General features: G+C 52.5%; 3 protein-coding genes across 3 annotated transcripts; all 3 read left to right on the top strand.

Annotated features, from left to right (window-relative positions):
- Positions 1-2,369: 2,369 nt before the first annotated feature.
- LOC128312475 (septin-5-like) lies at positions 2,370-7,139 on the top strand. Its single transcript, XM_053206482.1, has 11 exons — positions 2,370-2,686; positions 3,339-3,435; positions 3,542-3,628; positions 3,902-4,025; positions 4,113-4,247; positions 4,444-4,561; positions 4,694-4,795; positions 5,601-5,697; positions 5,783-5,918; positions 6,155-6,317; positions 7,020-7,139. Exons 1-11 carry the CDS (start codon positions 2,606-2,608, stop codon positions 7,137-7,139), a joined length of 1,260 nt encoding a protein of 419 aa, XP_053062457.1. The 5' UTR covers positions 2,370-2,605.
- LOC128312479 (platelet glycoprotein Ib beta chain) lies at positions 6,394-8,812 on the top strand. Its single transcript, XM_053206486.1, has 2 exons — positions 6,394-7,663; positions 7,924-8,812. Exons 1-2 carry the CDS (start codon positions 7,654-7,656, stop codon positions 8,532-8,534), a joined length of 621 nt encoding a protein of 206 aa, XP_053062461.1. The 5' UTR covers positions 6,394-7,653; the 3' UTR covers positions 8,535-8,812.
- A 7,781-nt stretch (positions 8,813-16,593) lies between these two features.
- LOC113597196 (patched domain-containing protein 3-like) lies at positions 16,594-19,330 on the top strand. Its single transcript, XM_053206481.1, has 4 exons — positions 16,594-16,657; positions 17,191-17,334; positions 17,450-18,160; positions 19,126-19,330. The coding sequence occupies exons 1-4, from the start codon at positions 16,594-16,596 to the stop codon at positions 19,248-19,250; spliced, it is 1,044 nt and encodes a 347-aa protein (XP_053062456.1). The 3' UTR covers positions 19,251-19,330.
- Positions 19,331-27,354: the final 8,024 nt, after the last annotated feature.

Genomic DNA, 27,354 nt, shown 5'->3' with positions numbered 1-27,354 from the left:
TCTTGGACTTGGTACTCTTACAATCTGGAGATTTCATTAAAATGCTAGACCTACCCACATAAAAACACAATCACAATAATATTAGGTGACTACCAACCATGAAAAACATGGCAAGCAATTTTCATAATTCTTAAGAACCGCTCAAGACCTGCCTCTCGGTTGCGAGCATGTTGAAAGGTAGGTAGAGGTTTTCGTAAAAACGGTGACATGAACACAGGGGTCCCTCCATCCTGGGAACTGCGGGTGGAATAGATCCAAGATAAATACCCACTTTTCAGCCCACTTATTTACTTCTAACTTTTTACAAGAAGAATATATGTTACGTTTGTAGTTAACAAAAAGAGTCACTAAACCAGGGGTACGAGGTTCACCTTACCGGAGAACTGTGTTACTGGATGCTCCCCGGAAAGGTGACACCACGTGTGTGTGTGTGTGTGTGTGTGTGTGTGTGTGTGTGTGTGTGTGTAAGCCTTGTAGAAGAGGCACGCATCTTACCGTTAAGTAGTGTTTGTGTACTAACTTTCTGGGAGCATCAGGAACGCCACAGACAAATTTGGGGCTGGATGGGCTATGAGTCAAAACACGTGCTCCCCAACGGAAGCCTCCGGGATCCTGGCGCAAGCGGCCGGAACTCAAACAGAATGCCGCAGAATTTCTCCAGGAAACCGTCGTGTGGGACAGAGACGGGCGCTGGGTCCAGTGGCTGTTTTCTAATCTGCTGTCACGTTTGAGACCCTGGCCTTTCCTTCCCGGAAATGAGCCTTCTTCCCTGCAAGGTAGCGCCAGAGGCCTGGCCGGAGGCGGAGGCGCAGGCGGAGCGGGAGCCCCCAGCGGAGGAGCCCGAGCCCAGGTCGGAGGCCAGGCGGCAACCGGGGGCAGGGCCCGGGCTCAGAGCCACTCCCGGCCTCTAAGCACGAGTCAGAGCAGTTCTTCGGTGGAAGACAGGAACCCGAGATGACCTGGGCTTCGGGGCAGTTGCCAGAGCCTGCTGGGGCGCCCCATTCACATCCGGTGTCAGTGAGGGGGGATTCCTCGCTGCCCGCATCACCGTCGGAAAACCAGGTGCCCGTGAGACCCCGTTGCCACACCGACTGCCTGGAGGCGCCCCTCTCCTGCCTCTTCCGAAGGCTGGGATGCGAAGTGGGCGCGCACCCCTGGATCTTCCTGCTGGTGCCCATGGTGCTGACGGCCGCTCTGGGCACCGGTTTGATTTACCTGCCCAAGGATGTAGAAGAAAACCTCGAGGAGCAGTACACCCCAATAGGGAGCCCAGCCAAGGCCGAGCGGCGCTTTGTGCAGGAACGCTTCACCGCCAAGGCGCGGAGGGGCCGGTCACCCCGCAGCCTGGCCTCAGCCTAAGTATGTCTGTTCTTGTTGCAGCTCCTTTCCAAGCCTCCCTCCTGCCTGGCTGGCTGGTTCCGATTCTGGTAGGGTCCTGGAGAGAGGGGTGAGGAAGGGTTTGGTGCCCAGGAGAGGCCTGTGGCCCCTGGGGTGGTCGCAGAGGGTGAGAGCTATACCGGCTTGAGCTTTCCAGCCCTCGTGGGTCCGTCTTGTGGATCAGAGCAGGCGAGGAGGCTGACAGGGAGACAAATGATGGGGAGGGGGTAAGTTCACTCTACACACCATCCCCCCACTTTGGCTGGCAGAAGTGGTCTGGGGGCAGCTGTGGCCAGTGCTGGCTGGCTGCAGCTTCCAAGTTTCCCGGAGGTAGGGTGGGTAGGCCTCTGGTGCTCTAACTGAGCACTTGAGCCCCTTCAAGCCCGGGCGAAGGGGAGGTCGGTCCAGGCTGGGGAGGTGGGCTCTGCCCCCTCCCAGTTCCCACGTGTCTGGAAGGGCCACACCAGTCCAGAACACTCCTGCTCCCATCACACACACATAACATACGAGGGGGGAGGGAGCGTACAAGGAGGGGTGTGGCCGTGGATAGTTAGGACTCCACGACACCGCCGGGAGGTTTCCGGGCCAATTCTACGAGGAGAGAAGGAGGGAGAGGGGCCGCTTCCCGCGTGGGTGCGCATAGGTCCCGGGAGCGTTCTCCCGGCGCCCTCTGGCGGGTGAAAGCCGCGCTGCACCTGGAGGGCGCGAGACGCGGGGCGGCCACAAACCCCGCCCCCTAGGGCCCTTAGGTGGGCCCTGGCTTCCCCACGCTCCCACCCGGGTGGTCGAGACGCCCGGACAGAGGCCACCCGTCCGGCAGCGGGACTCCGCCTCCGTGCCTATGCGCGCCTATGCTGGCGGCTCCGCGGGAGTCCCAATTTCCAAGCGACTGTTTCCCGGCGACCATGAGGGTGGGGCGGTCTTTTTCCCCGCCCGCCCCGCCTGCCAGCGCCCGCGAGGCCCCGCCTCTGGTTCGGTGCGGGAGCCGGGCCGGCCTGTGGCTGAGACCGCGCGCGCTGCTCGGGGCGGGTCCGCATTGGCAGAGGCATGGCCCGCGTGGCCTCTGGGGTCAGCCACACCGCGGGTGGGCAACGTCCCTTCTCTGGGCCTCGATTCCCGCGTCTATTAACGGGGGCGAGAACAGAGCTTCAGGGCAGTACCGCCTGTCAGTCCCTCCTGAAAGCCCTGCCCCTGTGGGTCTGACCCGTTCTGGGGTCCAAACGCAGCGATGGACTCGCCGGCAGCGCCCCAGGACCGCCTGGTGGAGCAGCTGCGGTCAAGGCGGACCCGGGCCCAGAGGCGGCTCAAGGTGTGTGTGGAGAGGGGAGTGGAACGTGGCTCAGCGTGTGTGTGCCTGCCGGGTCCCGGTCCCAAGGGCTCTGGGACGTGACAGGGACCGGCAGGGCCAGGGTCCACCTGACTGGGCGCCGGGACCCCGAGGGTGGGGGAGGCTCGGTGCCGCTGTCTATAAATAGCCCTTGCTCCCCTTGGTAGCAGCAGCCAGCCACCCCCTGCGGCTGGATGGTGGAGGGTGGCCTCCCACCCCCTGGTACACTCAGGAGGGGTGAGTATTGAGGCCAGGAGGCTTCTCCCGCCTATGGAAGGCCTTGGATGTGTGTGAGGGGTCTGGGTCCTGGTGCCCTCTGCCCACCGCCCAAGGGAGGACCCAGCCTAGGCCTGCTGCAGCCAGGCATCCTAAACTCTACACACACAGACACATTCTCAGGTCCCTGCAAGGCCCCTCACTGAGGCGGGGGCAAGGATGCCTGTCACCCCCTTACCTGCCTTCCCAGCTCCAGGCCTTTGCTCACAGGCCCTCACCCCATTTCTGCCATTGAAACTCCCCACACAGAGGACTCTGCCCTCTGCTGCCTCCATGTCTGAGCCGGGTAGGGAACAGGGCATCGGACTGCCCCAGGAATCCAAGCCTGCTCCTGACTTGCCCTGCCCCTGCCCCCCAGGATATCAACAAGCAGTACGTGGGCTTGGCCACACTGACCGATCAGGTGCACCAGAAGTCTGTGAAGAAGGGCTTCGATTTCACTCTTATGGTGGTGGGTGAGTGGGCTGGACTCCCAGGTGGGGTGGCTTGGGCCATAGCCAGCTAGGCTTTGTCAGAGGGGTCCCAGACTTAACCTGACTCTTTCACTGTACCTGCTGGCAGGTGAGTCGGGCCTGGGGAAGTCCACGCTGGTCCACAGCCTCTTCCGGACCGACTTGTACAAGGACCGGAAGCTGCTCGGTGCCGAGGGTGAGTGGGCCCTATGCAGCCCTGGCATTGGTTCCCCATCTTCTGCTGTGTGACCCTTCAAAGGGGTCCCTTCTGGGTCCAGACCCTGCTCCTCTCTCCCCACAGCGTGGGTCTCTCCTGTTCAGGGTCCAGGAGGAGTGGCCCAGACCACAGTCAGGCCATGAGGCCAGGGCTAAATGCTAGAATGGATGAGAACAAGGGTCCTGGCTGCCCAGTGGGGGTGGGGTCTGAGAGTTGGAGAGACCCCTCCAAACGATGCCCCGACACCCACAGAGCGCATCAGACAAACGGTAGAGATCCTGAAGCACACGGTGGACATTGAGGAGAAGGGGGTCAAGCTGAAGCTCACCATTGTAGACACACCGGGCTTCGGGGATGCTGTCAACAACTCTGAGTGGTGAGGAAAGCCTGGCTGGGGAACAGTCTGTCCCTAGGCTGATCCAGTGTCCCCTCTGGCCTCACCGACCCTCCTGCCTACCTGCAGCTGGAAGCCCATCACCGATTATGTGGACCAGCAGTTTGAGCAGTACTTTCGTGACGAGAGTCGCCTCAACCGCAAGAACATCCAAGACAACCGTGTGCACTGCTGCCTCTACTTCATCTCCCCTTTTGGACACGGGTGCGTGAATGTCCTGGGAACAGGCTCAGGGTGGGGGGTGGGACCCGCCTCCATGGTTCCCCGTTGGCTGCACCTGTCACTGCTTATCTTCTGCCTGTGCCCTCACAACCATGCCCTCCCTGAGCCCATCCCACCCTCTCTCTGTGCCCCCACCACCCCCACCATGCCCCTCTCCACCCCTGGATGCTCTCTGCAGGCTGCGGCCAGTGGATGTGGGTTTCATGAAGGCTCTGCAGGAGAAGGTGAACATTGTGCCCCTCATCGCCAAAGCTGACTGTCTCGTCCCCAGCGAGATCCAGAAGCTGAAGGAGCGGGTGAGCCTGGCAACTGGGCCTGGGCTAAGTCTCCAGGACCCAGAACACCAAGTGTGCTGATCCTGGGTGCCAGCGCACCTGGCCCCGGGTCCCTGGCCAGCCTCAAATCTGACAGCCCTTGCCCCGCCACAGATCCGGGAGGAGATTGACAAGTTTGGGATCCACGTGTACCAGTTCCCTGAATGTGACTCTGACGAGGATGAGGACTTCAAGCAGCAGGATCGGGAACTGAAGGTGAGCGGCCTGGGGTGGCAGAGGAGGGAACCGGAGGTCAGTTTACATGGCACCAAGCATCCAGGTCCAACCCGGTGGGGGAAAGAGTCTTTTGTCTGGGCAGTAGAGCCCCTCCACCTGGGGTGGGGTGGGGGGGTGGGAGTGGGGTACAGTCACTCATGTCCCCACTGGCTTGTGCAGTTTGGGCCCCGTGTGGTTAGTGTGTCATGGAGCACTTGCCAGGACCCAAAGGCACAGTCCTGGCCAGGCCTCCACCCTGACCCTGCTCCTCAGTCTTCTTCCAATGGGTCACGAGCAGAAGGGTCTGGCCTGATGGCCACAAGCCTGTGTGTGCCCTGGCTCCCAGAATTCTGAGCTCCAGAGGGTGGTTGTGGCTTTGGGTGCCCCGGGACCTAGAGTGGCAATAACCAAGCCTAAGGCACGGGATAGGCAGCCACGGGGCCAAGAGCAGGGTGGAGCCCTTGGCCCCAGCCTAAGTCAGCATCAGTAACAGGAGGCAGGGGCTCAGCTCTGGGGAGGGAGGGATGGCGATGGTAGCTGAATGGAGCAGTTCCTGATGGGGGATGGTGTCAGAAGGGGAGGATATGCCTGGCTGGGCACATACCCTGTGCCACGGGTATAAGCCATGCCAGCTCTGGCTTCAGAGAAGCCACAAGGGTTGGGCAACCCCAGGATCTCTTTGGGGAGGGGCTGTTGATAGTGATACTGGAGGAGCGACCAGGTGCCGAGTGCCCATGTCCCTCTTCAGCCACTAAGCCCATACTCACACTAACTGGGCACGAGCCCTTGTACCTGCCCTTCCCAGGAGAGTGCGCCCTTCGCGGTTATCGGCAGCAACACAGTGGTGGAGGCCAAGGGGCAGCGGGTCCGGGGGCGACTGTACCCCTGGGGGATCGTGGAGGGTGAGTTCAGGCATGGGGTGCGACAGAGGGAGTGGGGTGGCTCCCCCGGGCCTGCACCCACCCAACACCCGCTCTTGCCCCACAGTGGAGAACCAGGCACACTGCGACTTTGTGAAGCTTCGCAACATGCTGATCCGCACACACATGCATGATCTCAAGGACGTGACATGCGACGTGCACTATGAGAACTATCGCGCGCACTGCATCCAGCAGATGACCAGGTGCGCAGCTCTGACCCGGACCTGGATCGTGCACCTCATGTTCCCAGCCAAGGCTCCCTAACAGAGGGCTGATCCTTGCTGCCTTCCCAGATCTGAACTTTGCCCCGACTCCCAAGTAGGCCCCCCACCCTGCACCTTGCCTTCCCAGAGCCGACCCAACGGTGTGGGAGCTCAGGGGGGCAGAGCCTCGGTAGTGTTGGGGGTCAGACAAACTGTCCTTCTTGTCCACCCCACAGCAAACTGACCCAGGACAGCCGCATGGAGAGCCCCATCCCCATCCTACCACTGCCTACCCCGGATGCTGAGACAGAAAAGCTCATCAGGATGAAGGATGAGGAGGTTAGTGGGGCCACAGGGGAGGAGAAGGGGTGGGGGTGGGGGTCCAGCCCCTCCTATCACGTTTGTCACTCTACCTTCTGCTATTCCCGTCTCACCTCCAGCGAAGGCGCATTCAGTAGATGCTGCAGAAGATGAAGTAGCAGATGCAGGACCAGTGACCCCAACCCAGCCCCACATTGCCATGGATATACTGCCAGTTTCCAGGCTGGCCCTTCCCGTCCCTAGACCCCAACTGGCCTGGACTCCACCCTGGAATAAATCTGGATCTCCAACAGACCTGGGCACAACACCAGTCTCGGAATGGTCCAGACCGGGACTGTTCCCGACTCTTCCCAACCTGACCCAGAGATGCAGGCTCATAGCCCCCAAACAACCCTAATTTATTCTCAGCACCAGTCCCTCCCCTTAGTTGTATCTGCTTCCAAGGGGCCTGGACAGCAGCCCCCACAGCTGGCCCTCTTTGGCCTCGGGGGAACAGGAGCTAATTTGGGCCATGACTTTTGAGATCTACCCCTGCCCCAGAAGGTCATGAACTCCGACTCCAGGCCCTACTCAGGTAGGGGGGTAAAACAAGGCAGAATAGGGGAGCAGATCCTCGGCATCCCAGGTCTATTTCTCCACCCCAGTGCCACAGAGTGGACGTGGGAACCCTCATGTGCCCCCTCCCTCGGGCCACCCAGCTTACGCTGAGGCCTCACTTTGTGCCGAGGTGGGCCAGTCCTTCCCTACCTCCTCACCCCTCACTGGGTAGCTCGGTGGCAGGTTGGGCAACAGAAGCCCTTAGGATCCCTCCAGACCGAAGGAGAGCAGCTGGCTGCAGGCAAGGATCTCCCGGGGCTGGTGGGGCAGGGACGCCTGCAATTGCCCAAACTCCTCATCTAGGGCTGTGGCCTGGCCTGAGGGCTCCAGGAACAGTGGGTGCTGGGCAACCTGGGAACCCCCCACCCCTAGACTGCCATTCCCTGCCTGTGGCTGGAGGTCCTTTCTCCCCAGCAGCGCTGTTGCCCTGGGTTGCCTAGTCCATCCCTCCCCCACCCCCAGCATGATACCTTCCCCCCCAATCCCAGTCTCCAGTTTTGTTCAGTTGTGAATGCTGCATCCTGTCCTGGTGACAGGAGAACAATGTTGGTGAAGTCGCAGCGGTGTCTGAGTGATCCGTGCTCCCCTGGGTTGGTGGGGGGCGGAAGCCCTGGTAGCCTGCGAGCCCCGGTGATAGCGCTCTATCTGGGGCCGCAGCGTCTGTCTACTGGGCCTCCGGGTTATTCCTGGCGGGTGGCAGCGCTGTGGTCGGTTTGGCCGGGGTGCTGGGGCCTGGCAGGGGCGGGGCGGCATTATCACTTGGCTCTCCAGCCAACGCTCAGCGCTCCAGAACAAGCCAGGTCACCATCCTCTCGCCATGGGCTCCGGTGAGTTTGGGGTCAGGCAGGCCCGGGACTGCGCTCCTTGAGCAGAGTCGGGTTGGGAGGCGCTGCAGTCATCTGGGCTGCAGTAGGGGGATTTAGGGCGGACTTCCAGTCAGCGCGCGGATGGTCGAGGTGGAGAGGCTTTCGGGTAAGGCGGGGCTCGGGTCTCCGGGGCCCGGGCCGGGCCCAGCGCCCTGGGGTGTACAGGGACCCGCTCAGGTGCCACACAGGCCACCAGGCTCACTGCGGCGCTTCCCTTGCAGGGCCGCGCCGGGCGCTGAGCCTGCTGCTCCTGCTGCTAGCGCCGCCCAGCCGCCCAGTCGCGGGCTGCCCCGCGCCGTGTGGCTGTGCGGGGACGCGCGTGGATTGCGGGCGCCGCGGGCTGACATGGGCCTCGCTGCCCGCCGCCTTCCCGCCGGACACGACTGAACTGGTGCTGACGGGCAACAATCTGACGGCGCTGCCGCCGGGGCTGCTGGACTCGCTGCCCGTGCTGCGCGCCGCGCACCTGGGCGGCAACCCCTGGCGCTGCGACTGCCGCCTGGTGCCACTGCGCGCCTGGTTGGCCGGCCGGCCCGAGCGCGCGCCCTACCGCGACCTGCGCTGCGCCGCGCCCCCGGCGCTGCGCGGCCGCCTGCTGCCGTACCTGGCGGAAGACGAGCTGCGCGCCGCCTGTACGCCGGGCGCGCTCTGCTGGGGGGCGCTGGCAGCGCAGCTCCTGCTGCTCGGCCTCGGGCTCCTGCACGCGCTGCTGCTGCTGCTGCTGCTGTGTCGCCTGCGCCGGCTGCGCGCCCGCGCCCGCGCCGCGCACCCGTTGTCGCTGACCGCCCCGCTGGTGGCGGAGACGGCCGGAGCCAGCGAGTTCTACGAGTAGTCCTGAGAGGCGCTGAGCGACGCGGGCGTGCCAGCCCGACAGGACCCTGCTCCAAGGAGCCCTCGCCCTGACCCGGACCGGGGCTCGTCCTCCGCCTGGGCACAGTCTTCCAGACCCCACCACCCCCGTGCGGGCCCCGGGCCACACGCGCCCCTCTGCAGCGAGGCGAGCCAAAGCCCAGGACGCTTAGGCGGGTCAAGGGGGTGAGCTGCAGCCCAGCCCCTGCGAGGTTCCCCACACCAAACTCCAGTGCAGAATAAACCCTTCTCCCAATCTGACTGGTCTCTGTGCCCCACCACCCGGAAATTCCCCTCCCAAACCACAGGACAAGCCCTAGGAGGTGATTCAAGGGGGATGCATCACATCTTCCTACACCCAACACGGGATCAGTGACTCTCCCAGACCACTCACTTTCAAAGGAGTTCAAGTGGAAGGCACAGAAGAACTCAGACAGTGACCACATTATAGGGTAGTGAAGACATTGTGGGGACAGTGAAAACAGTGTTGAGACAGTGAGGACACTGAGGGGCAGTGAGGACACGGGGACGGTGAGGATACTGGACAGTGAAGACAGTGGGGACATCGAGGGCACTGCAGGACAGTGTGGTTGAGAGAAAGAGAGAGGATGGTTGGAGTTGGGGGTCTCTGGGGGTCAGTGAGGGGCCGTGAGGAGGCTCTGACGACTGTTGGGAGCGTGGATGGGCAGATTTCAGGGCAGTCAGGGATGGGTCAGGGTGGTGAGAATAATCTGATGACCCACCTGGAACTCCCTGGGCATCTGAATTAGAAGCTCAGCCTCTGGAGGACAGGTGAGGCAGGTCCCTGCAGGGTTGAGTGGGTACCAGGGAGCTGCGCAGTGTCTGGAATCATGTTCTGCACTTGACCGCCACTTCCCGTGGGAAGGTGCCTCTGACCGCTCGGACCAGCCTTGGTCCCTGGTCTCCCCTATCTCACCCCTGAACTCAGGCTGAGCAGCCAGGGCCTGGGACTCCTCCAGGGTGCCCCACTGTGGCACAAGCTGCCAACAAGGGACCCAGGGTGCCCAAATGAAGGGCTGACACTTTCCTCAATATTGGAGTCCCATGCCTGCCCTGGGTGGGGCCTCCACCTGGCTGGCCCTGTAAACAATGAAGGCCACTCTTCATGGACCCAAACAGGACCCTGACAAGAAGCCTCAGGCCTGGGCCTGGGGCGCCTGGCACAGGAAGGCTCTGGCCCCCATTGACCGGGTCGGGGAGGCTGCCGCTGACATGGCCTTTGTCCCAGTCTTTGTGGGACAAGATGGATGGCCCTCCGGTTGGGCTGATGCTATCTCAGGGCTGCCGGTCAGACGTGAGGCAGGAGCCACCCCCTCCTTTGTGGGCAGGTGCGGGCCATCCGGCCCATTGTGGGCTGTGGCCGACTGTCCAGCCGTCCATCCGGCCTTATCACTACATCAGGGATGGCCCCTTTTGTACAAATGAACTGCCAACCCCCCCCCCCCCCACACACACACACCCTCAGGGATGGCCCAGCACACCCAGAGCCCCTGGTGGGGGTCAGAGGTAACAGTCTTTGTCACAGTAAGGTACACAGACAGCCTAACTCAGTCCCAGCATGGTACAGGGAGGGGATGTTCCCCCTCACTTTCCAGAGGAGGAAACCAGATGCCAGAGAGCGGTCTTCCTGCTGGGCCTGAGCTTTCTCCACGTTGCACTGGAAGCAGAGCCCCTAGGACTCCTCTCTTACTCCTCACTGAGGCCTTCAGGGAACAAATGTAGGGCTCAGGAGAAAATGGCCTGGGGGTCTTAGGTGACCCCAAGCTAAGAGAAGGAAGCCTCCTGGGCTGTGAGCCCAGGCTCCAGCAGACACTATGGGGAGGGGTCAGCAGGAGCCCAGGCCCACTGCCCACAAGTTTGAGGGCTTCTGGGCTGTGTCCCTCTGAGAGGGTGGGCACAAGGAACCCTGAGAGCCCGGAGCTGCAGAAGCAGCTGGAGCTCCTCTGATGTAGGAAAGAGGCTGGTGTCACAGTCTGGTCAGACCTGAAGAAGAACTTCCTTACTCCCTGGTAAATAGGGCAGCTGAATTCCATGGTTCCTCCTAGACTCTCTCTCTCTTTTGTCAGTTCTCCATGATTTAGATTGGCTTCTGCCCAAGGTACTGACCACAGAGGGTGCTGGCCTGGCCTCCCTGGCGAATCTTTTCCGGGCTGCCTGGGAGTCCCCGGTCCCAACTTGTGACCCTGAGCTGACCCTCCATGCACTGACCCTGGGGCCTCCAAGCAGTGTGGGGGAAGTGGATGGTCCCAGCTCAGCGCCCCTGAATGGCCCTGTGCAGGGAGGGGGAATGTACACCTCTACCCCCACCTCAAGGGCCTGCCACGCCCCTCCCCCCAGCGTGGTCCTCCATCTAATGGACACCACACCTGCCCCAGGGGCCCTTCCTTCCCCACTGACAGCCTGGTCCTCTCTGCGGTTTCCGACGCCTTCTCCTTCCAGATGGGAACAAAACGGTGGCCACTCAAGGCACTACGCATCCCCCCACACCTGCAGCCCCCAAGCTGTCTGATTCAGGGTCCTTTGCCCGACAGCCCAGGGGTCCTCTGACCACATCACTGCCCACCCCCAGCCTCTCTGAACAAGCCCCGGCAGGGCCAGACGGCATTCCTGGGACAGATACAGCCGTGACCTCCCTCTGGCAATCTTCGTGTCCTTGTCTGTGAAATGGGTTGCGGCCTCGGCTGAGGACCTCCCGCCCCCAAATCGGCATCCGGTTCTCCCCTCACGCGCCGCGACCCGAATGAGCCACCAGAGGGCGCTCGTGGTCTGCGGAAAATCCCCCACGTGGGGCGAGGGCAGCCGAGGTGAGCCCTGGGCGTGCAACCAGGGTCCGCAGAGGAACAGAGGCCAGGAGAGGACGGATTTGCCCAGGCTGGTGGGGGTGGATCGCCGAGACGGCGGACGACAGGTCGCACACCCCACGGGAACAGGGAAGGGTGCGTCAAGTGGCCGCTGACAGGGAGGGGTGAGCGCGCCCCCTCTACACCCTTCCCCTCCTTTACCTTCCTCTCCCCTCCCCTCCCCGGGGTCGCTGACAGCCCATCAACAGGGAAGACAAGGGACTTCTTCCGCCAGGCGGAGGGAGTGTCAGCTCAGGTGCACCAGCCGCACTCCTGCCGCCTGTTTGCTCCGTAAACATATATTGGGCCCCTGCTGTGTGCACCGAGGCGGGGCTGGAAGGAGCGGCTGCGTGGTGGCCGGTGGCGTGGAGGGCGACTAGAAGGAAGAAGCCGGTGGGGATGGTGGAATGGGAGCCCCCCAGGGGGAGTGGAACAGACGCTCCGCCACCTCCCGACCAACCTGGGGGCGAGGAGTGGGTGCGGGTCCTTCGTGGGCCCCCTCCTGCCTGGGGAGATGAAGGGGAGCCTGGGGAGGGGGGCGGCCCCTCGGTGGGCGGAGACTTGAGTGGGGCCCGCGTGGACGAGGCCCTGGGAAGGTCTGGGGGCCCCCGAAGCCCTGGCCACGTTGGGGTGGGGTGCACCCGCCGCTCAGACAGAGCAACAACATTGGGGTGGGTGGCGGGGCCCTGGGGGCCCATAGCTCACTGCACCGTCTGCGCCCACCCCCGGCGTTTCCGATGGAAGACAGGCAGCAGGCGATAAATCACCGGCTCCCACTCCCACCCACCCAGGCTGCCTCGGGGAAGGGGGGCTGCATGTGACAGAGACAGAGCCTGAGACAGAGACAGAGACAGAGACAGAGACAGAGACAACCACAGAGAGAGACAAAGGCAGCTATGGCTGGCCAGCTGACACTGGCCAGGTCCTTTTGCTCAGGGTGTCTGGCCTCCCACCCCAAGATGCCCCCTCTATCAGGCCCATCTGGAAACCAGCTGAGAGCCACCCCACCCCAACCGACCCCCAACAGGGAGGAGGAAGAGGGAGGGAGCAAGGCCTTAGCAGCCATAACTCTGTCCACCCTGGAGAACCATAAATCAGCAGGGGGCTCCCGGGAAGCACTCGCCCCCTAGGCTGAGGGGGGCCTTTAGGGTCATTGGTCCTGGTGACTGGGCCTGGCCTTAGCTCTTGTGTCCCGCTCTCCTTAAACAGCCCCTGGGGTATCCCCCAGGTCTACCTCCGTTTTTCCCCAGCACAGTCACATGCCCAGAGCTGTCTACACCCAGGGCTGTCTACAATGGATGCAGCACTCTCCTCGTCCTCACCTTCTCTGTGCACAGACAGGAAATGTCTGCAGAGGATGACGTCCTGTCCTATCAGGAGAACCCCTGGGCTGGCCCTGCAGGGTCTGGGGATCAGCAGTCCTTCCCAGAGAAGCCTTCCCGTGGGGATCTTCTCTGCCCCAGAGGAAACACGGTCTTTCCCTCCTTCTGTCCTGCTTTCCTGTCACCACCACCCCGCAGCGTGGTGAAGGCCAGCTGGACAAAGGGTGCTGGGAGATCGACCAGGTGGGGACCCCTCCATTACTGTGGACATCCCCTGGGGGGGTCAGTACTCAGTGGGCAAAGCTTGAGAGAGCCCATGAAAATGTTCCCAAGACCTATGGAGTGTGCTCAGCACCCTCACTGCCCAGACCCCCAGTTCAGCCACTGGCCTCATGGATCCCTGGCCCAGGGGTCTGTCCTGAAGACAACCCCTCAGGGCTCTTGTGGCAGAAAGAAGGCCACTTATACACAGGGAAACAAATGTCCACCATGAAATCTCTCAAAGAGCGGAGGGAGCGGGGACGGGAGCGTCCTTCAGAGCTCTTGGAATTCTGTGCCTGAGAGAAACCCTGGTCCTCATCATGTGGATGATCCCCTTGACCCTCAGAACAAACCTGAGTGCCCCAGCCCCGGGACATCAAAAGCACTGACTGGTATGTCGAAGGCAGGTGGTGGGGAGGGCTCCTGGGGATGTTCAGGCTGAGGGAGCAGCACTGTGCTGCCAGGAGACGCCTGTCAGGGGAGGGTACAGAGATTGCAGGGGCCAGAGGTGCCCTGGGCTCAGCCTGTAGGAGGGAGAGGGCAGAAGGGCCCCAGATGTGTAAGGGGAGCTGCCGTCCAGTCATTTGTTGGTTCTGAAGCATTCTTCCCAGCAGTGTGCCGTCCCATCTGGAGGCTACTGTCTGCATGGTCTGGGGGGGCTTGGGGTGCAGGTCCTTTGGACTCCAGCCTTCACCTATCAGAGGCTCCCACCCTCCTCACCCCTTGTCCTACTACAGGGGCCTCACCTCACCCTGTTTAAGTGTGTTAGACAAATTGAGGGGCTCTCGGCCAGATAGACACTCATGTGGCAAGGGGTGGGGGACGGGAGGGCACCTTCAACAACAAGGACAGCCTGACTGGCTCTCTCCACCCACCCCAGTGCTGCTCTCCCTGCCTCTGTCCCAGTCACACAGGACCCTGGGATCATCCCCACAAGGTCACTGTGTCCCCAGTGGGGTAAAAAAGAAAAACCCTTCAGAAGTGGCAGGGGCCTGGGGCATCTGGGTGGCTCAGTTGGTTAAGCATCTGACTCTTGCTTTTGGCTCAGGTCATGGTCTCACGGCTATGTCGGTTTGAGCCCCTTGTCAGGCTCTGCGCTGATGGGGTGGAGCTTGCTTGGATTCTCTCTGCCCTTCCCCCACTTGCACTGTCTCTGTATCTCTCAAAAGAAGTAAATAAACTTTAAAGAAAAAAAAAGAAGTGAGAGGGGCTGGAAGGGAATCCTTCAAGCTTTGCCAGAGGGAACCCCTGGGGTTTGGGGGTACAGACCTCAGGGCAAGTAGAGGGTCCCCATGCTGCTTCTCTTGCCCAGGTGTGTGCATAGGCCTGGTGTGCCCATTCCCAAGAGGGAGACTATAGCCTGGGGCCAGGGGGCTGGGGAGGTGGGGGTGAGTGTCCGGGGCAGTGTGGGCATCGCCCAGGTGATTGTGCCCCTGGGCCTCTAAAACTCCCAGGCTTGAGCAGGGCTTTGAGGAGGCCTATGGGAGGCCTAAAGGCCAAGCTCTGCTGTGCTTCTGCATGGAAATCTATGTTAATGTGACTTGTATTTAGGAGCTCACTTTTCTCTGTGCTTTGTTTATTTAAAGATGCTCTTGAAGGATTCCAGCCAGATACCAGGAAAGGGCTTCTGTCTGGGCAGGGCTGCGGGGGGGGGGGGGGGGACAGGGCGGGGGGCGGGCGCCCCTGACAGCCGCCTGTCCCAACACGCCTGCGCCCCTGTGTGCCCACTGAAGGTGCTCACCGTGTTCAAGTTGCCTCATCTCCTGCAAGAGTGCGTCTTGGGGGGCCACACCCGGGAGGATACCAGTGACACAGATCAGAGCAGAGCCAGAGCCCATAGACAATGCCATCCTGAGATGTTCATGCAGGGGGGGAGTGGGGGAAGACCATTGGCTCTCTTTATAGGAAAAATGGGGACAGACTTGTTTGTGGGAGCCCTGGGTCTCTCCTGGCACAGAATGCCTCACCTGGGTACCCCTCGCTCCGGGGGTCCCTAGTGAGGGTCCCTATTTTATGAGTCTCTCTGCTGCAGATCCTTCATCTAGAGCCCCTGCTCTATAGGTCTCTTCTCTTTGGAGCCCTGGTATGGAATGTCTGGTGTAGGCGTCTCTGGTATGGGGGTCTCTCCTCTGGGGATCTCTGGTCTGAGGTCACCGTTTGGCAGGTCCCTGGTGTGGAGGTCTCTGGTCTCAGAGGTCCCGGATCGGTTCTCCAGGTGTCTGCTCTGCATCTGGAGGTCCCCAGTGTGGAGGGCAGTGATGTTGTCTGTCCTTATTTGGGGTACCATGGTTTTGCCATGGTGGTCTCCAGGATACCAGTCAGCCCCTTTGCCCCGGGCTGGGGATCCACCGCCACAGAAATCCTCCCGGGGGGCCACACTCCTGACTCTCTTGTGGCAAGGCCAGCACCCAGGGCTGCCCAGAGCCCTCCTCCCTGCTGAGCCCAGAGAGAGCCCTTTGCAAAGACATGTCTGCCTCATCGAGGATAGGTTCCTGTCTCCTCCTTTGTCCCCACAAGCACAGGCTTGCATGGGTCAATTCATACTAAAGGTCCAAATGCCAGTTTTCACTGACCAGTTCAACCATTTTGCAGAGCTTCAGGCCCCCTCAGATGGGGTTTCCACCAAGCCTGTCGGAGCTGAGGAAGATTCAGAAGTCCTGCCTATCACTTCAAGTGTTCCCTCGCTGCTGCATTCCTTTATCCCCAATTCCAAATTCCCCCAAAGCTCTGAAACTTAAAGTGTTCGAAACTCTGTAACAAAGGCAGCCCTGGGCTGATGTGTAACCATGTGTTATGGCCTTTATTAAATCCAGTTCATGTGAATAGTCGCACTTCACTACCAACAACTTTTTTAAATGTTTGTTTGTTTGTTTGTGTATTTATTTTAAGAGAGAGAGAGATTGTGAGCGGGAGACGGGCAGAGAGAGAGGGGGAGAGTGAGAATCCCAAGCAGGCTCCATGCTGTCAGCACAGAGCCCAAACCCGTGAGATCACAACCTGAGCCAAAATCAAGAGTTGGACGCTTAACCGACTGGGCCACCTGGACACCCCTCATTTCACTACAAACATCTTTAAAAGTTTTTTTTTTTTTAATGTTTACTTATTTTTGAGAGAGACAGAGACAGAATACAAGTGGGGGAGGGGTAGAGAGTGAGGGAGACACAGAATCCAAAGCAGGCTCCGGGCTCTGAGCTGTTAGCACAGAGCCCAGCACGGGGTTCGAACTCACAGACCAAGAGATCATGACCTGAGCTGAAGTCGGATGCTTAACCTACTGAGCTACCCTGGTACCCTTCCACTACAAACATCTTAATGTGTTTGGTTACCAGAAGCTGCAGCCGGCTCCACTGAGGTATCATGTACTGTATGAGATATATGACAAATTCTGAATTCCAAACACATCTGGCCCTGAGGCTTTGGATGAGGGGTCTGAGCGGTGGAGTGTCCCCACACTGGTCACAGCTCTGGACTACATGGAGGTCCCAGTGCGGGGGGAAATGGGCGTTTGCCACAGAACTTTGCAGAGCAATGCTGCTGCTTACATGGCTTTTTCATTTTCTGAGCAAACAGCTCTGTGCTAGGTGCTGGTGATTCAGAGATGGAGGAGGACCAAGGGGCACACAAGGGGCTAGGGAGAAAGGAGCGCTTCCTGAGTGTGGAAGGTACAGCAGGCCATTTCCTCCTAAGGGTGCTGTCATTGGGGGAGCTGGTGACCACAGGTCTGCCTGTCCTTTCTGTGGGACCGAAGACTCCAGATATGACATCTGAGAGCACTCCAGGGAAGCCAAAGGTACTTGGGAGTGTGATAGTGACGGAAGACAGGAGGCACTCATGCTTGAGAATCTTGCCAATCACTGGAGGTCTGGGGCCTCAGTTTCCCCATCTGTAAATGGGGTGCAGGCCCTGGCCCTGCCTTCAGTGCCACTGACTGGCCTCTAGCACAGGAGGCCGAGATCTCCCTGCCCCCCTTCTCAGGGTGGTAGCAGTTCTGGCTGCCATCTGCAGAGCAGAGGGTGTACAGCTGGGGTGGGGAGTGGGGGAGCAGGCAGGCTTGAGGTCGGTCCGTCCTGTCCCAGATGTCAGCTCGGTTACTCTTTAGAAATAATCCCAGAAAATACGCCAGAAAAAGAGAAGAGGGACAACGGCCCAGGGGCTTGGACTTTGCAGCTTGCCTAGGTGTCTCCTCCCAGAGCAGATGTGCACAGCACTGAACAGGCTGCAGGAGGGAAGCTGGGGCACCGGCCCTGCGCCGGGCATCCGGCCGTCCGTGGGGTGACCATCACCTCTCCTGCTGTGGCCAGGAGCAGGACTCCACAGGCCAGCACCTCCATCGTCCATGGTGAGGTGAGGAGCGGCTGGCAGGAGGCCGCCAGTCCCTGGGGGGCAAGGTCTTACGGAAGAGCCACACGTTGGGAAGGTCAGAGGCTGAGGCACCGACTGGGGTCCCTCGAGAGCGAGGCAGGCAGAGTCCAGGCCTGGGCATGGGAGACGCGAGGTGTGGCGGGAGTCGGGCAGCCGCCTTGCCGTGGGCTGGGGCATCGTGGGCGTCGCCGGGTTCCCGGGGCGCTGGCCTGCGGCTGTGAGCGAGGGCGTCGCCCGGAGGCGGCGGGCGCGGGGCCGTTGGGGGGCGGCTGGGTCCCCGTCCCCGCCGGCCGCGCCGGGTCGCGAGTGGGCGCGGTGGGCGCGATTGGCTGGCGGGCGCGCGCGCGGCGGGGCGGGCAGCCGCGACTCTTACTGCTTCTCCATCTCCAGGAAGAGCACCGAGGTCAATTTCGCTTGTATTCTAGCGGTCTCCAACACCACCTCCCTGCTAGAACCAGCAATCTTATCAGAAGACAGTAAAGTGGATGACGTGATCCAGGATCTGTATGCGACGGGGGAAAACGGAACCCAGATCCACTACAATCAGGTGTGTGCCAAGCACCAGGGTCTCTGCCTGCCTTCCAACCCACTCCTGTATGCCTGGCAGATGAACAGGGACCTCGACCTGAGAAATGTCACTTTCCCAATCTACAACCACACCTGTCAGCCCATCTACCTGGCTGGCACCATTGGAGGAACCTTCTTAGGTGAGAGGATGGGAATGAACCAGTTACTCCTGGAAGCCAAAGCCCTGAGGCTGGTCTACTACCTGAAAACTGAGGATGGAGAGGACAACGAACGTGGTAAGAAATGGCTGACCCGTTTCCTGAACCAATTTAGCAACATTGAAAAGAGTCTGGCCTCCAAGAGGATCCAGGTATCCGGTGGCTGAGTTTTATAGGGAGACCAGGAGAAGGTGGGAGGGGTAAGAACACGTTTTCCAAGTAGTAGCACTCCTGGATTATTTATTGGAGTCCTTGACTTGCAGCTGGGAGTGCTCTACTCTGTTTGGCACTTAATCCAACTTCCTTAATCTCACACACCAAAGGATGCCACACAGCATAAATCCTTAATAATATTCTGGTGGAAAACACAAATCCTACATCCCTACGGTAGGTCTGCTCAGTGCAGACATTGATCATCAGGTTTTCCAGTCAAATTACTTTAAAATCCTTACTCTTAAAGTCTTTGCTATTTGGGGGAACCCTCTGAAATGTGTTTGGGGTTCATTGGAATAAAAGCAACAAACTTTTAACAAGTTCCATGGTATTATTGAAAAGAGAATTAGCTCACCGTTTACCAAGTAAGTTATATAGCCTAGTGCCAGGCACATGCTAGCTATTCTGTAACTAATAGTTGTGAATAAGCCTGGTCAAAGTGAGACAACTATTGGAAAAATACCAGATCCTTCTGAAATATCGATGAAATTAAAATAGTAAAAGACAACGACCTACTAAAATTTTAGAAAAAGCCACAATTTCTGTAATTATGAATGGTTTCACAAGCTTAGGTAGATCTCACATTTTGTGTATTCAGGAGGCTTAAACCTTGGGTTTCTGAAAGAAACTTTGGAAAGCGTGCCACAGATTTGTGGGAAGAAGCACACCTATGTTAATCTTCTTTATTCTAAAATCACGATTCACATATTTTGATCTTTTACTAAATCTTAACATGTTTCAATCAGTAAGCTATAGTGTTTCAATAGGGTTTGTAACTCACACAAATATTGGAATGAAAAGTTATTTCCTTGACTAAACTTTTGTGGCAGGTGGTCTACTTTACATCAATTTCTACACAACGGAACTTGAAGCAACTTTGATGACAGTGATCCCTCTGTTTCACTTGGCATACCTTCTAATCATATTATTTGCAATCCTATCATGCTACAGGTAAAATGGTTTCATTGTTTCTTAACTCTTTTTAACAGATATTTTGGGTGGCAAAATACATATAATTGATATAAAATATGCCATTCTAATCATTTTTAAGTGTATATTTCAGTGGCATTAATTACATTCACACTGTTGTGCAACCATCACAACTGTCTGGTTTTTTTTTTTTTTCGTTTTTATGTTCCTACGTTTATTTATTTTTGATAGACAGAGAGAGACAGAGCACAAGTGGGGGAGGGGCAGAGAGAGAAGGAGACAGAATTGGAAGCAGGCTCCAGGCTCTGAGCTGTCAGCACATAGCCTGCCGCGGGGCTCGAACCCACAAACCGGGAGATCATGACCTGGGCCGGTCGGACGCTTAATGAGCCACCCAGGCGCCCCACAACTGTCTGTTTCTAAATCTTTCCATCCCCCCAAACAGAAACTGTATAACCCTTAGGCAGTAACTCTCCATGGCCTCCCCCCGGTCCCGGCTAACCTCCATCTACTTTCTATCTCTATGAATTTGCTTATTCTAGAGATTTCATATAAGTGGAATCACACAATATTTGTACTTTTGTGACTGGCTTATTTCACTTGGCACAATGTTTTCAAGGTTCCTCTATATCCTAGCACGTATCAAAACTTCATTCATTTTTATGACTGGTATTTCACCGTATACATACAGCACTGTTTGTTTATACACTTAACTGTTGATGGGCACTTGGAATGTTTCCACTTTTTGGCTTTTGTGAATAATGCTGCAACGAACATTGATGTACAAATATTTTCTTGAGCTCCTGTTTTCAATCATTTTCAGTATATACCTGGGAATGGAATTGGTGGGTGGAGTCATAATTCTATGTTCAGTTCTTTGAAGAACCGCCAAATCCTACCAGCAATGTATAAAGGTTCCAATTTCTCCACATCCTCACCAACACTTGTTTTTTGTTTTATTGATAATAGTCAACTTAATAGTGACAAAGTGTGGTTTGATTTACCTTTCCCTAATTACTAATGATCTTAAGTATCTTTTCATGTGTTTATTGGCCATATGTACATCTTTGGAGAAATGTCTATGCAAGTCCTTTGCCCATTTTTTAATGTGGTTGTCTTTTTGTTTTTGAGTCCTATTGTTGGTGAGTACTTTGTATATTTGGTTTTAAGTTTATTCTTTTTTATTTCGAGAGAGAAGAAGTATGAATGGGGGAGGGTCATAAAGAGAGGAGAGAGAGAGAATCCCAATCAGGCTCCACACTGCCAGCACAGAGCCTGATGCGGGGCGTGAACCCACAAACCATGAGATCATGACCTGAGCTGAAGTCGGATACTCAACTGACTGAACCACCCAGACACCTCAGTATTTTGTATGTTTTAAATATTAAACCTTTATCAGATATATGATTTATAAATATTTTCTCCCACTCTGTGTATTGTCTCTTCACTTTCTTGATAATGTCTTTAATGCACAAGAGTTTTTAATTTTGATGAAATCCACTTTATCTTATTTTGTTCTTTTGCTACTTATATCTAAGAATCCATTGACAAGTTCAATGTCATGCACATTTGCCCTGTGTTTCCTTCTAAGCGTTTTATGGTTTTAGCCCTCATATTTAGGTTGTTGATCAATTTTTAGTTCACTTTTGTATATGTAGTGTGAGTAGGGGTTTAACTTCATTCTTGTGCATGGAAATCCATGTGGAAATCCATGTTTCCATGTTGATTGCTGGAAATCCAGTTTTCCAGGTCCCATGTGATGAACAGACTATTCTTTCCCAGTTGATTGGACTTGGCATCCTTGTAAACAATCAATTGGTTGTAGATGTATGGGTTTATTTCTGGACTCTAAATTATATGCCATGAGCCTACATGTCTGTTGATGTGCCAGGACCACACTGTTTTGATTCCTGTAGCTTTGTTATGAGTTTTGAAATCTGGAAATCTCAGCCTCCAATTTTTATCGTCTTTTTCATGATTATTTTGGATATCTAGGACCCTTGCAATTCCATATGAATTTGAGGGTTGACTTTTCCATTTCTGGGGTGGGGGGAAGGTCATTGAAATTTTGATAAAGATTGTGTTGAATCTGTAGGTTGTTTTAAGTGAGATTAACATTTTAACAATACTGTCTTCCTCCCCGTGAACTAAGGTTGCATTTCCATTAACTTAGGTCTTCTTTAGTTTCTTTCACTAGATTTTTGTAGCTTTCTGTCTTTCACCTTTATTTCTAAACTTATTTCTAAATATTTTATTCTTTTAGACACTAAATGGAATTGCTTTTTTCATTTCATTTTTGGGTTGTTCATTGCACGTATATAGAAACACAACTGGTATTTGTGTGTTGAGCTTGTATCCTGCAGCTTTGCTCAATTTGTTTATTAACTCTATTAGTTTTATTGTGGTTTCTTGGGAATTTTCATATATAGAATCATGTAATCTGTGCAAAGGGATAGTTATACTTCTTCATTTCCAATTTGGATTCCTTTTATTTCCATTTCTTATTTAATTCCTCTGGATAGCACTTCCACTTCAATGTCAAGTGTCATTGGTGAAAGTGGGCATCTTTATCTTGTTCCTGATTTTGAAGGGAAATCTTTCAGCTTTCACTTTGGATTATATTGTTAGATATTCAGTTCTTATAATGGTCCCTATCATTTTGAGGAAGTTCCTTTCTATTCCTTGTTTTTGAGGGTTTTTTTTTTAATCATAATTGGGTGTTGGATTTTGTCAAATGCCTTTTTTTGCATCTATTGAGATGATCATGTAGATTTTATCCTTTGTTCTATTAGTGTGATCTGTTACTTGATTGATTTTTCCCATGTTGAACCACTCTTGCATTCCTGGGATAAATTCTAGTTGGTAATGATGTATAATCTTTTTCACGTGCTATTGAATTGGGTTTGCAGAATATTATTAAGGACATTTGAATCTACATTCATAAGATATTGATCTATAGTTTTCTTCTTGTAACCTTTGTCTGGGATTGGTATCAGTGTAATGTTGGTCTCATAGAATGAGTTAGAGAGTGTTTCTTCCTTTTCAACTTTTTGGAAGGACTTGAGAAGGATTGGTGTTACTTCTTCTTTACATGTTTAGTAAAATTTAGCAGTGAAGCCATCTGGTCTTGGACTTTTTTTTGGGGGGTGGTTTTTGATTACTGATTCAGTCTTTTTACTCATTCAATGTCTGTTGAGGTTTTCTATTTCATCTTGAGTCAGTTTAGGTCATTTATGTGTTTCTAGAAATTTGTGCATTTCATATAGTTTGTTGGCATAAGTTGTTTATAGTATTCTTTGTTTTTTTAATGTTTATTTATTTTTGAGAGAGAGTGCACGAGAGGGAGAGAGGTGGTGGGGGGTGGGGGCAGAGGATCCAAAGTGGGCTCTGCACTGACAGCAGTGAGCCCCATGCAGGGCTCAAAACCATCAATCGTGAGATCATGACCTGAGACAAAGTCGGAGCTCAACCAACTGAGCCACCCAGACAACCCTATAGTGTTCTTTTTATACTCCTTCATATTTCTCTAAGGTTAGTAGTAATGTCTTCAATTTCATATCTGATTTAGTTATTTCTGTCTTCTTTTTTCTTTGTCACTGTAGATAAGAGTTTATCAATTTGTTGATCTTTTTAAATAATCAATTTCTGGCTTTGTTGGTTCTCTCCATTGTTTTTCTAGTCTCAATTGCATATGTCTCTATTCTAATCTTTTCATTTCCTTCCTTGTTAGCTTTGGGTTTTGTTTTGTTTTATTTTGTTTCTATTTCTGCGATATGTCTAGTACCGTAAGGTGATTGAAGACCTTTTTGTTCTTTTTTAATGTAGTATAAATTTACCTATGAGCACTGGTGTTGCTATATCCTGTAAGTTATGTTTTGCTGTGTCTTTATTTTCATTTGTTGTTAACTATTTTCTAATTTCCTTGTGATTTATTCTTTGACCCATTGGTTATTTGATAGTGAGTTGCTTAATTTCCATACATTTTGAATTATCCAGTTTTCCCTCTATTATTCATTTGTAGCTCCATTCCATTGTTGGTTAAAAAGATACATTGGGTAATTTCAATATTTTTACATTTTCAGACTTGTTTTGTGACCTAACGTATGCTGTATTCCAGAGAATGTTTCATGTTCACTTGAGAATAATGTATATTCTTCTATCATTGGGTTGAGTGTTGTATATATCTCTGTAAGGTCTAACTTATTTAGTGTTGTCCATTTCTTCTGTTTCCTTATAGATTATTGGCCTAGATGTTTTATACATTATTGAAAGTGGCATATTGAATTCTCCATCTATTTCTGTCTACAAGTCTGTTAATATTTGTTTCATTTTTGGGTCTCTATTGGCAGTGCATGTATGGTTGTAGATGAATCTTCTTGATGAATTGTTCTTTTCATCACTATATAATGCCCTTCTTTGTCTCTTTTAACTGTTTTTAAAATAAAATCTATTTCGCCTTATAGAAGTATATTCAATCCTGCCCTCCTTTGGTTATATTTATATGGAATATCTTTCTCCATCCTTTAGCTTTCAATCTATTTATGTCTTTGGATCTATAATGAGTCTCTTGTAGACAGCATATAGTTGAATCATGTTATGTTATCCCTTCTGTCAATTTCTACCCTTTTATTCAAGAGTTTAATCCATTTACATTTAAAATAACTGCTGACAAGGAAGGACTTCTGCTATTTTGCTATTTGTATTCTGTGTATCATACAGTTTTTCTGTCCCTCACTTCATCCATTATCCCTTTTTCTATGTTTAGTTTCTATTTTTCTAATGAGTTGTTTGATTCTCTTCTCATTTCCTTTTGCCATGATTTTGTGAGATTTTCTTTATGGTTACCATGGAGATTCATATAATTCTAAGTTTAAAACAATCTACATTAAACTGATACCAACTTAACCTCAAAAACACACAAATCTGCTGCTTCTATACACCTCTGTCCCCCACTCTTTATGTTGTTGTTGTCACAAATTATGTCTTTATACACTCTATGCACAATAACAGAGTTATAATTATTTTTCTGTTCTAAATTCTGTAGGTAATAAAATGTAGGATTATAAACCAAAAATATAATAATACTTGCTGTTATATTTGACCAAGACCTATGTTTCCTCATATGACTTAGCATTACTTTTTATTGTTCTTTCTATTCAGCCTGAAGGATTCCTTTTACCATCTCATATAGGGCAGGTCTAATTAACAAGCCCGCTTAGCTCTTGTTTATCTGGAATGTCTTAATTTCTCCTTCATTTTTGAAGGACAGTTTTGATGAATACAGAATTTTAGTTGATGTTTTTTTTTTCTTTAAGCACTATAAATATCCCATTGTCTCCTTGCCTCCATGGCTTCTAATAAGCAATCAGCTTTTACACTTATTAAGGGTCCCTTATATTTGGTGAGTTGCTCCTCTCTCAGTGCTTCCAAGACTCTCTTTGCCTTTGGCTTTCAGTGATTTGATTATCATGTTCTCAGTCTGGGTCTTTTTGAGTTCATCCTATTTGAACCTCATTAAGCTTCTTGGATTTGTAGCTTCATATCTTCTACCAAATTTGGGAAGTTTTCAGCCATTATTTCTTTAAATATGCTTCGTGCCTCCTTTTCTCTCTCTCCTGGAACTCCCATAATGTGTATGTTGATCTACTGGCTGGTAGACCCACAGATCTCTGAGGTTCTTCTCACTTTTCTTCATCCTTTTTTCTTTATGTCTCTTAGACTCCATACATTTCAATTGTCCTATTTTCAGTTCATTGATTCTTCTGCCTATTAGACCTGCTGTTGAATGCGTCTAGTGTTTTTGGGTTTGTGTCCTGTCATTTCAGTTATTGTATTTTTCAGTTCCAGAATTTCAGTTTGGTTCCTTTAAAAAATTTCTACCTCTTTATATTATTATTTTGCTCATACATTGTTTTTCTTATTTCCTTGTCAGAGCTCTTCTTTAGCTCTGTAAGCATATTTAGAAAAGTGTTTATAGTCTTTGTCTAGTAAGTCCTAGCTCTGTCTTTCCTCAAGGATGATTTCTGTCTATTTATTTTGTTTCACACATAGTTTGAACCACACTCTCCTCTATCTTTATATACCTTGTGATTTGTTATTGGTGGTGGTGGTGGTTGTGTAGAAAACTGGACATTTGGCTAACTGGAAATCAGATTCCACCTTCCCCAGGGTTTTCTGTTGTTTTCCTATGTGTTTATTTAAAATTAGTGGTCCATTTTCTTTGTGATTTTCCGAAACTATTATCGAAAGACTGTAATTATTGTTTTTTGTGTTCACTGAAGTTTCTGTACCTTAGCTAGTGTTTTGACCTAGATTTCCATGGATGCCAGGAGCTCTCCCAGTGTTTGCAAAATGGTTCTGTGCCTCGCACCTCCAACACTTACCAAGGCTTACACTGTACCTAGGGACCAGCCCTAGGTGAAAGCTTAGGGTCTTCTTAGGTCTTTTCTGAGCATACACCTTGCCCTGGGTAATTTTCTAAATTCCCCAGTATAACTGAGTGCTTTTTAGTCTCCTAAATTCCCAGAGAAATGCTCCTCATCTTTTTCCATAGGCAGTCTTTTGTATTTTTGAGCTATAATCTTTTGCTCTATGCACATGAGGTTTGTTCATTCAACTTGTGGTGTTTCCAGCTTTCTCAACCTGAGTTTTGAGTTAGACAAAACAGAGGAGTGCCTTGCATCAGTCCTTCAGGTAGCCCCCAAATAACTTAGAACAGACATATAAAATATTTTAGGAATAACCTCTGCTCTGCTTCCTCCAAAAACAGGGAAATGGCTCCATCATGGTAACATGAGCTGTTACCACTTTAAGATCCCTGCTGTCTTAGGGACAGTTTGGGACTGGGGCCACTTTAACACATCTGCCACATTATGATCACTGCCACTTTAAGACGACTATCACACTGCAGAGGGAGACAGGGCATGTAAAATCACTATAAAACATTCCTACTATTTTGAAGTACTCCCCTGATTTTCTTTCATTTAGCACTTGCTTAGTTGCTGTAAGCTTTTGACTGCTTTCCAGAGTTCACAGAATTCTGAAAATATATGCCCGTTTTTCTATATTTCTTTGTCGGGATGAGACTTGGGAAATTCCTACGCCATGTTTTGCTGATATCCAGCACTAAACTCTTATTTTTTAAACTTTCTTTTCTTCCCAACCCCCATTAGCAATAGTGTGCAATCAGATGGAATCGTAAAAACAAATAAAGAAATTATGGCCAGTTTTGTTTGATTTGGCATATGGTTTTTACTTTACATATTGTGCCAATTGTGATTAATTGTTCCATTTGGAAGCAGATATGCTGATAGAATTAAACAAGTCCTTATTTCTGTATAAATTTGAACGAGTACTTTTAACTATATAAAAAATCAATCTCTAATTTAATGGACTTGGGTGTCCCCATTGTTCGGATGTGGGGTTTACCTTGTTAAGCACTTAAAAATTGTTATCTAGGCATTAGGGTTAGTTTGAGCTCTTGTAATCAGAAAGCTAAAATACTGAAAATATCAGCAAACACCAGTATTTAGTTGTAGAAGTAACCCCATAGAATATATTAATTGAGTGATTCTCACAGCAGAGTTCCAGAGAGGACTCTAAACGTACTTATTCTGAAGCCACCTATTGAATCAAGTGTCTGGGGTTTCAGTCTGAAAATCTATATTTCAGAAATGTCTTTAATTGATTCTCCTGTATGGGTAGGCTTGGGAACAAATGATATAATTCAACTCTCTAGATTTTCAGGTAGAGAAACATAAGGCCCCAGTAGGTAGAGGGAGTTAACCATGATGGGTATCTCGTTAGAGTTAATAAACTACCTCGCAACTTTGTTATTTTGGAAAGAAAGACCACATTCCCTAGAAAACAAACAAAATCAAAAAACTAAGAAGGAAGGGTGAGAGGGAGGGAGGGAGAAAATAGGGGAGGAAGGATGGGAAGGAAAAAAGACCAAATTCAGTCTTGTTAAAGTCATTAGAGTATAAAAATAATGTTAACCTAGTGTGGAATCTCCAAGGTACCAACAATTGGCTTCACAAAACTTTCCTACTAGGTAGTTGGTTCACACATTTATATCAATTCTTGCTTATCTTTACTAATAATTATGGACAGTGGTACAGAAAATCTTA

Source organism: Acinonyx jubatus, chromosome D3 (assembly GCF_027475565.1).
Source record: "Acinonyx jubatus isolate Ajub_Pintada_27869175 chromosome D3, VMU_Ajub_asm_v1.0, whole genome shotgun sequence".
NCBI classification, from domain to species: domain Eukaryota; kingdom Metazoa; phylum Chordata; class Mammalia; order Carnivora; family Felidae; genus Acinonyx; species Acinonyx jubatus.
This window is presented reverse-complemented; position numbering and strand designations above follow the sequence as displayed.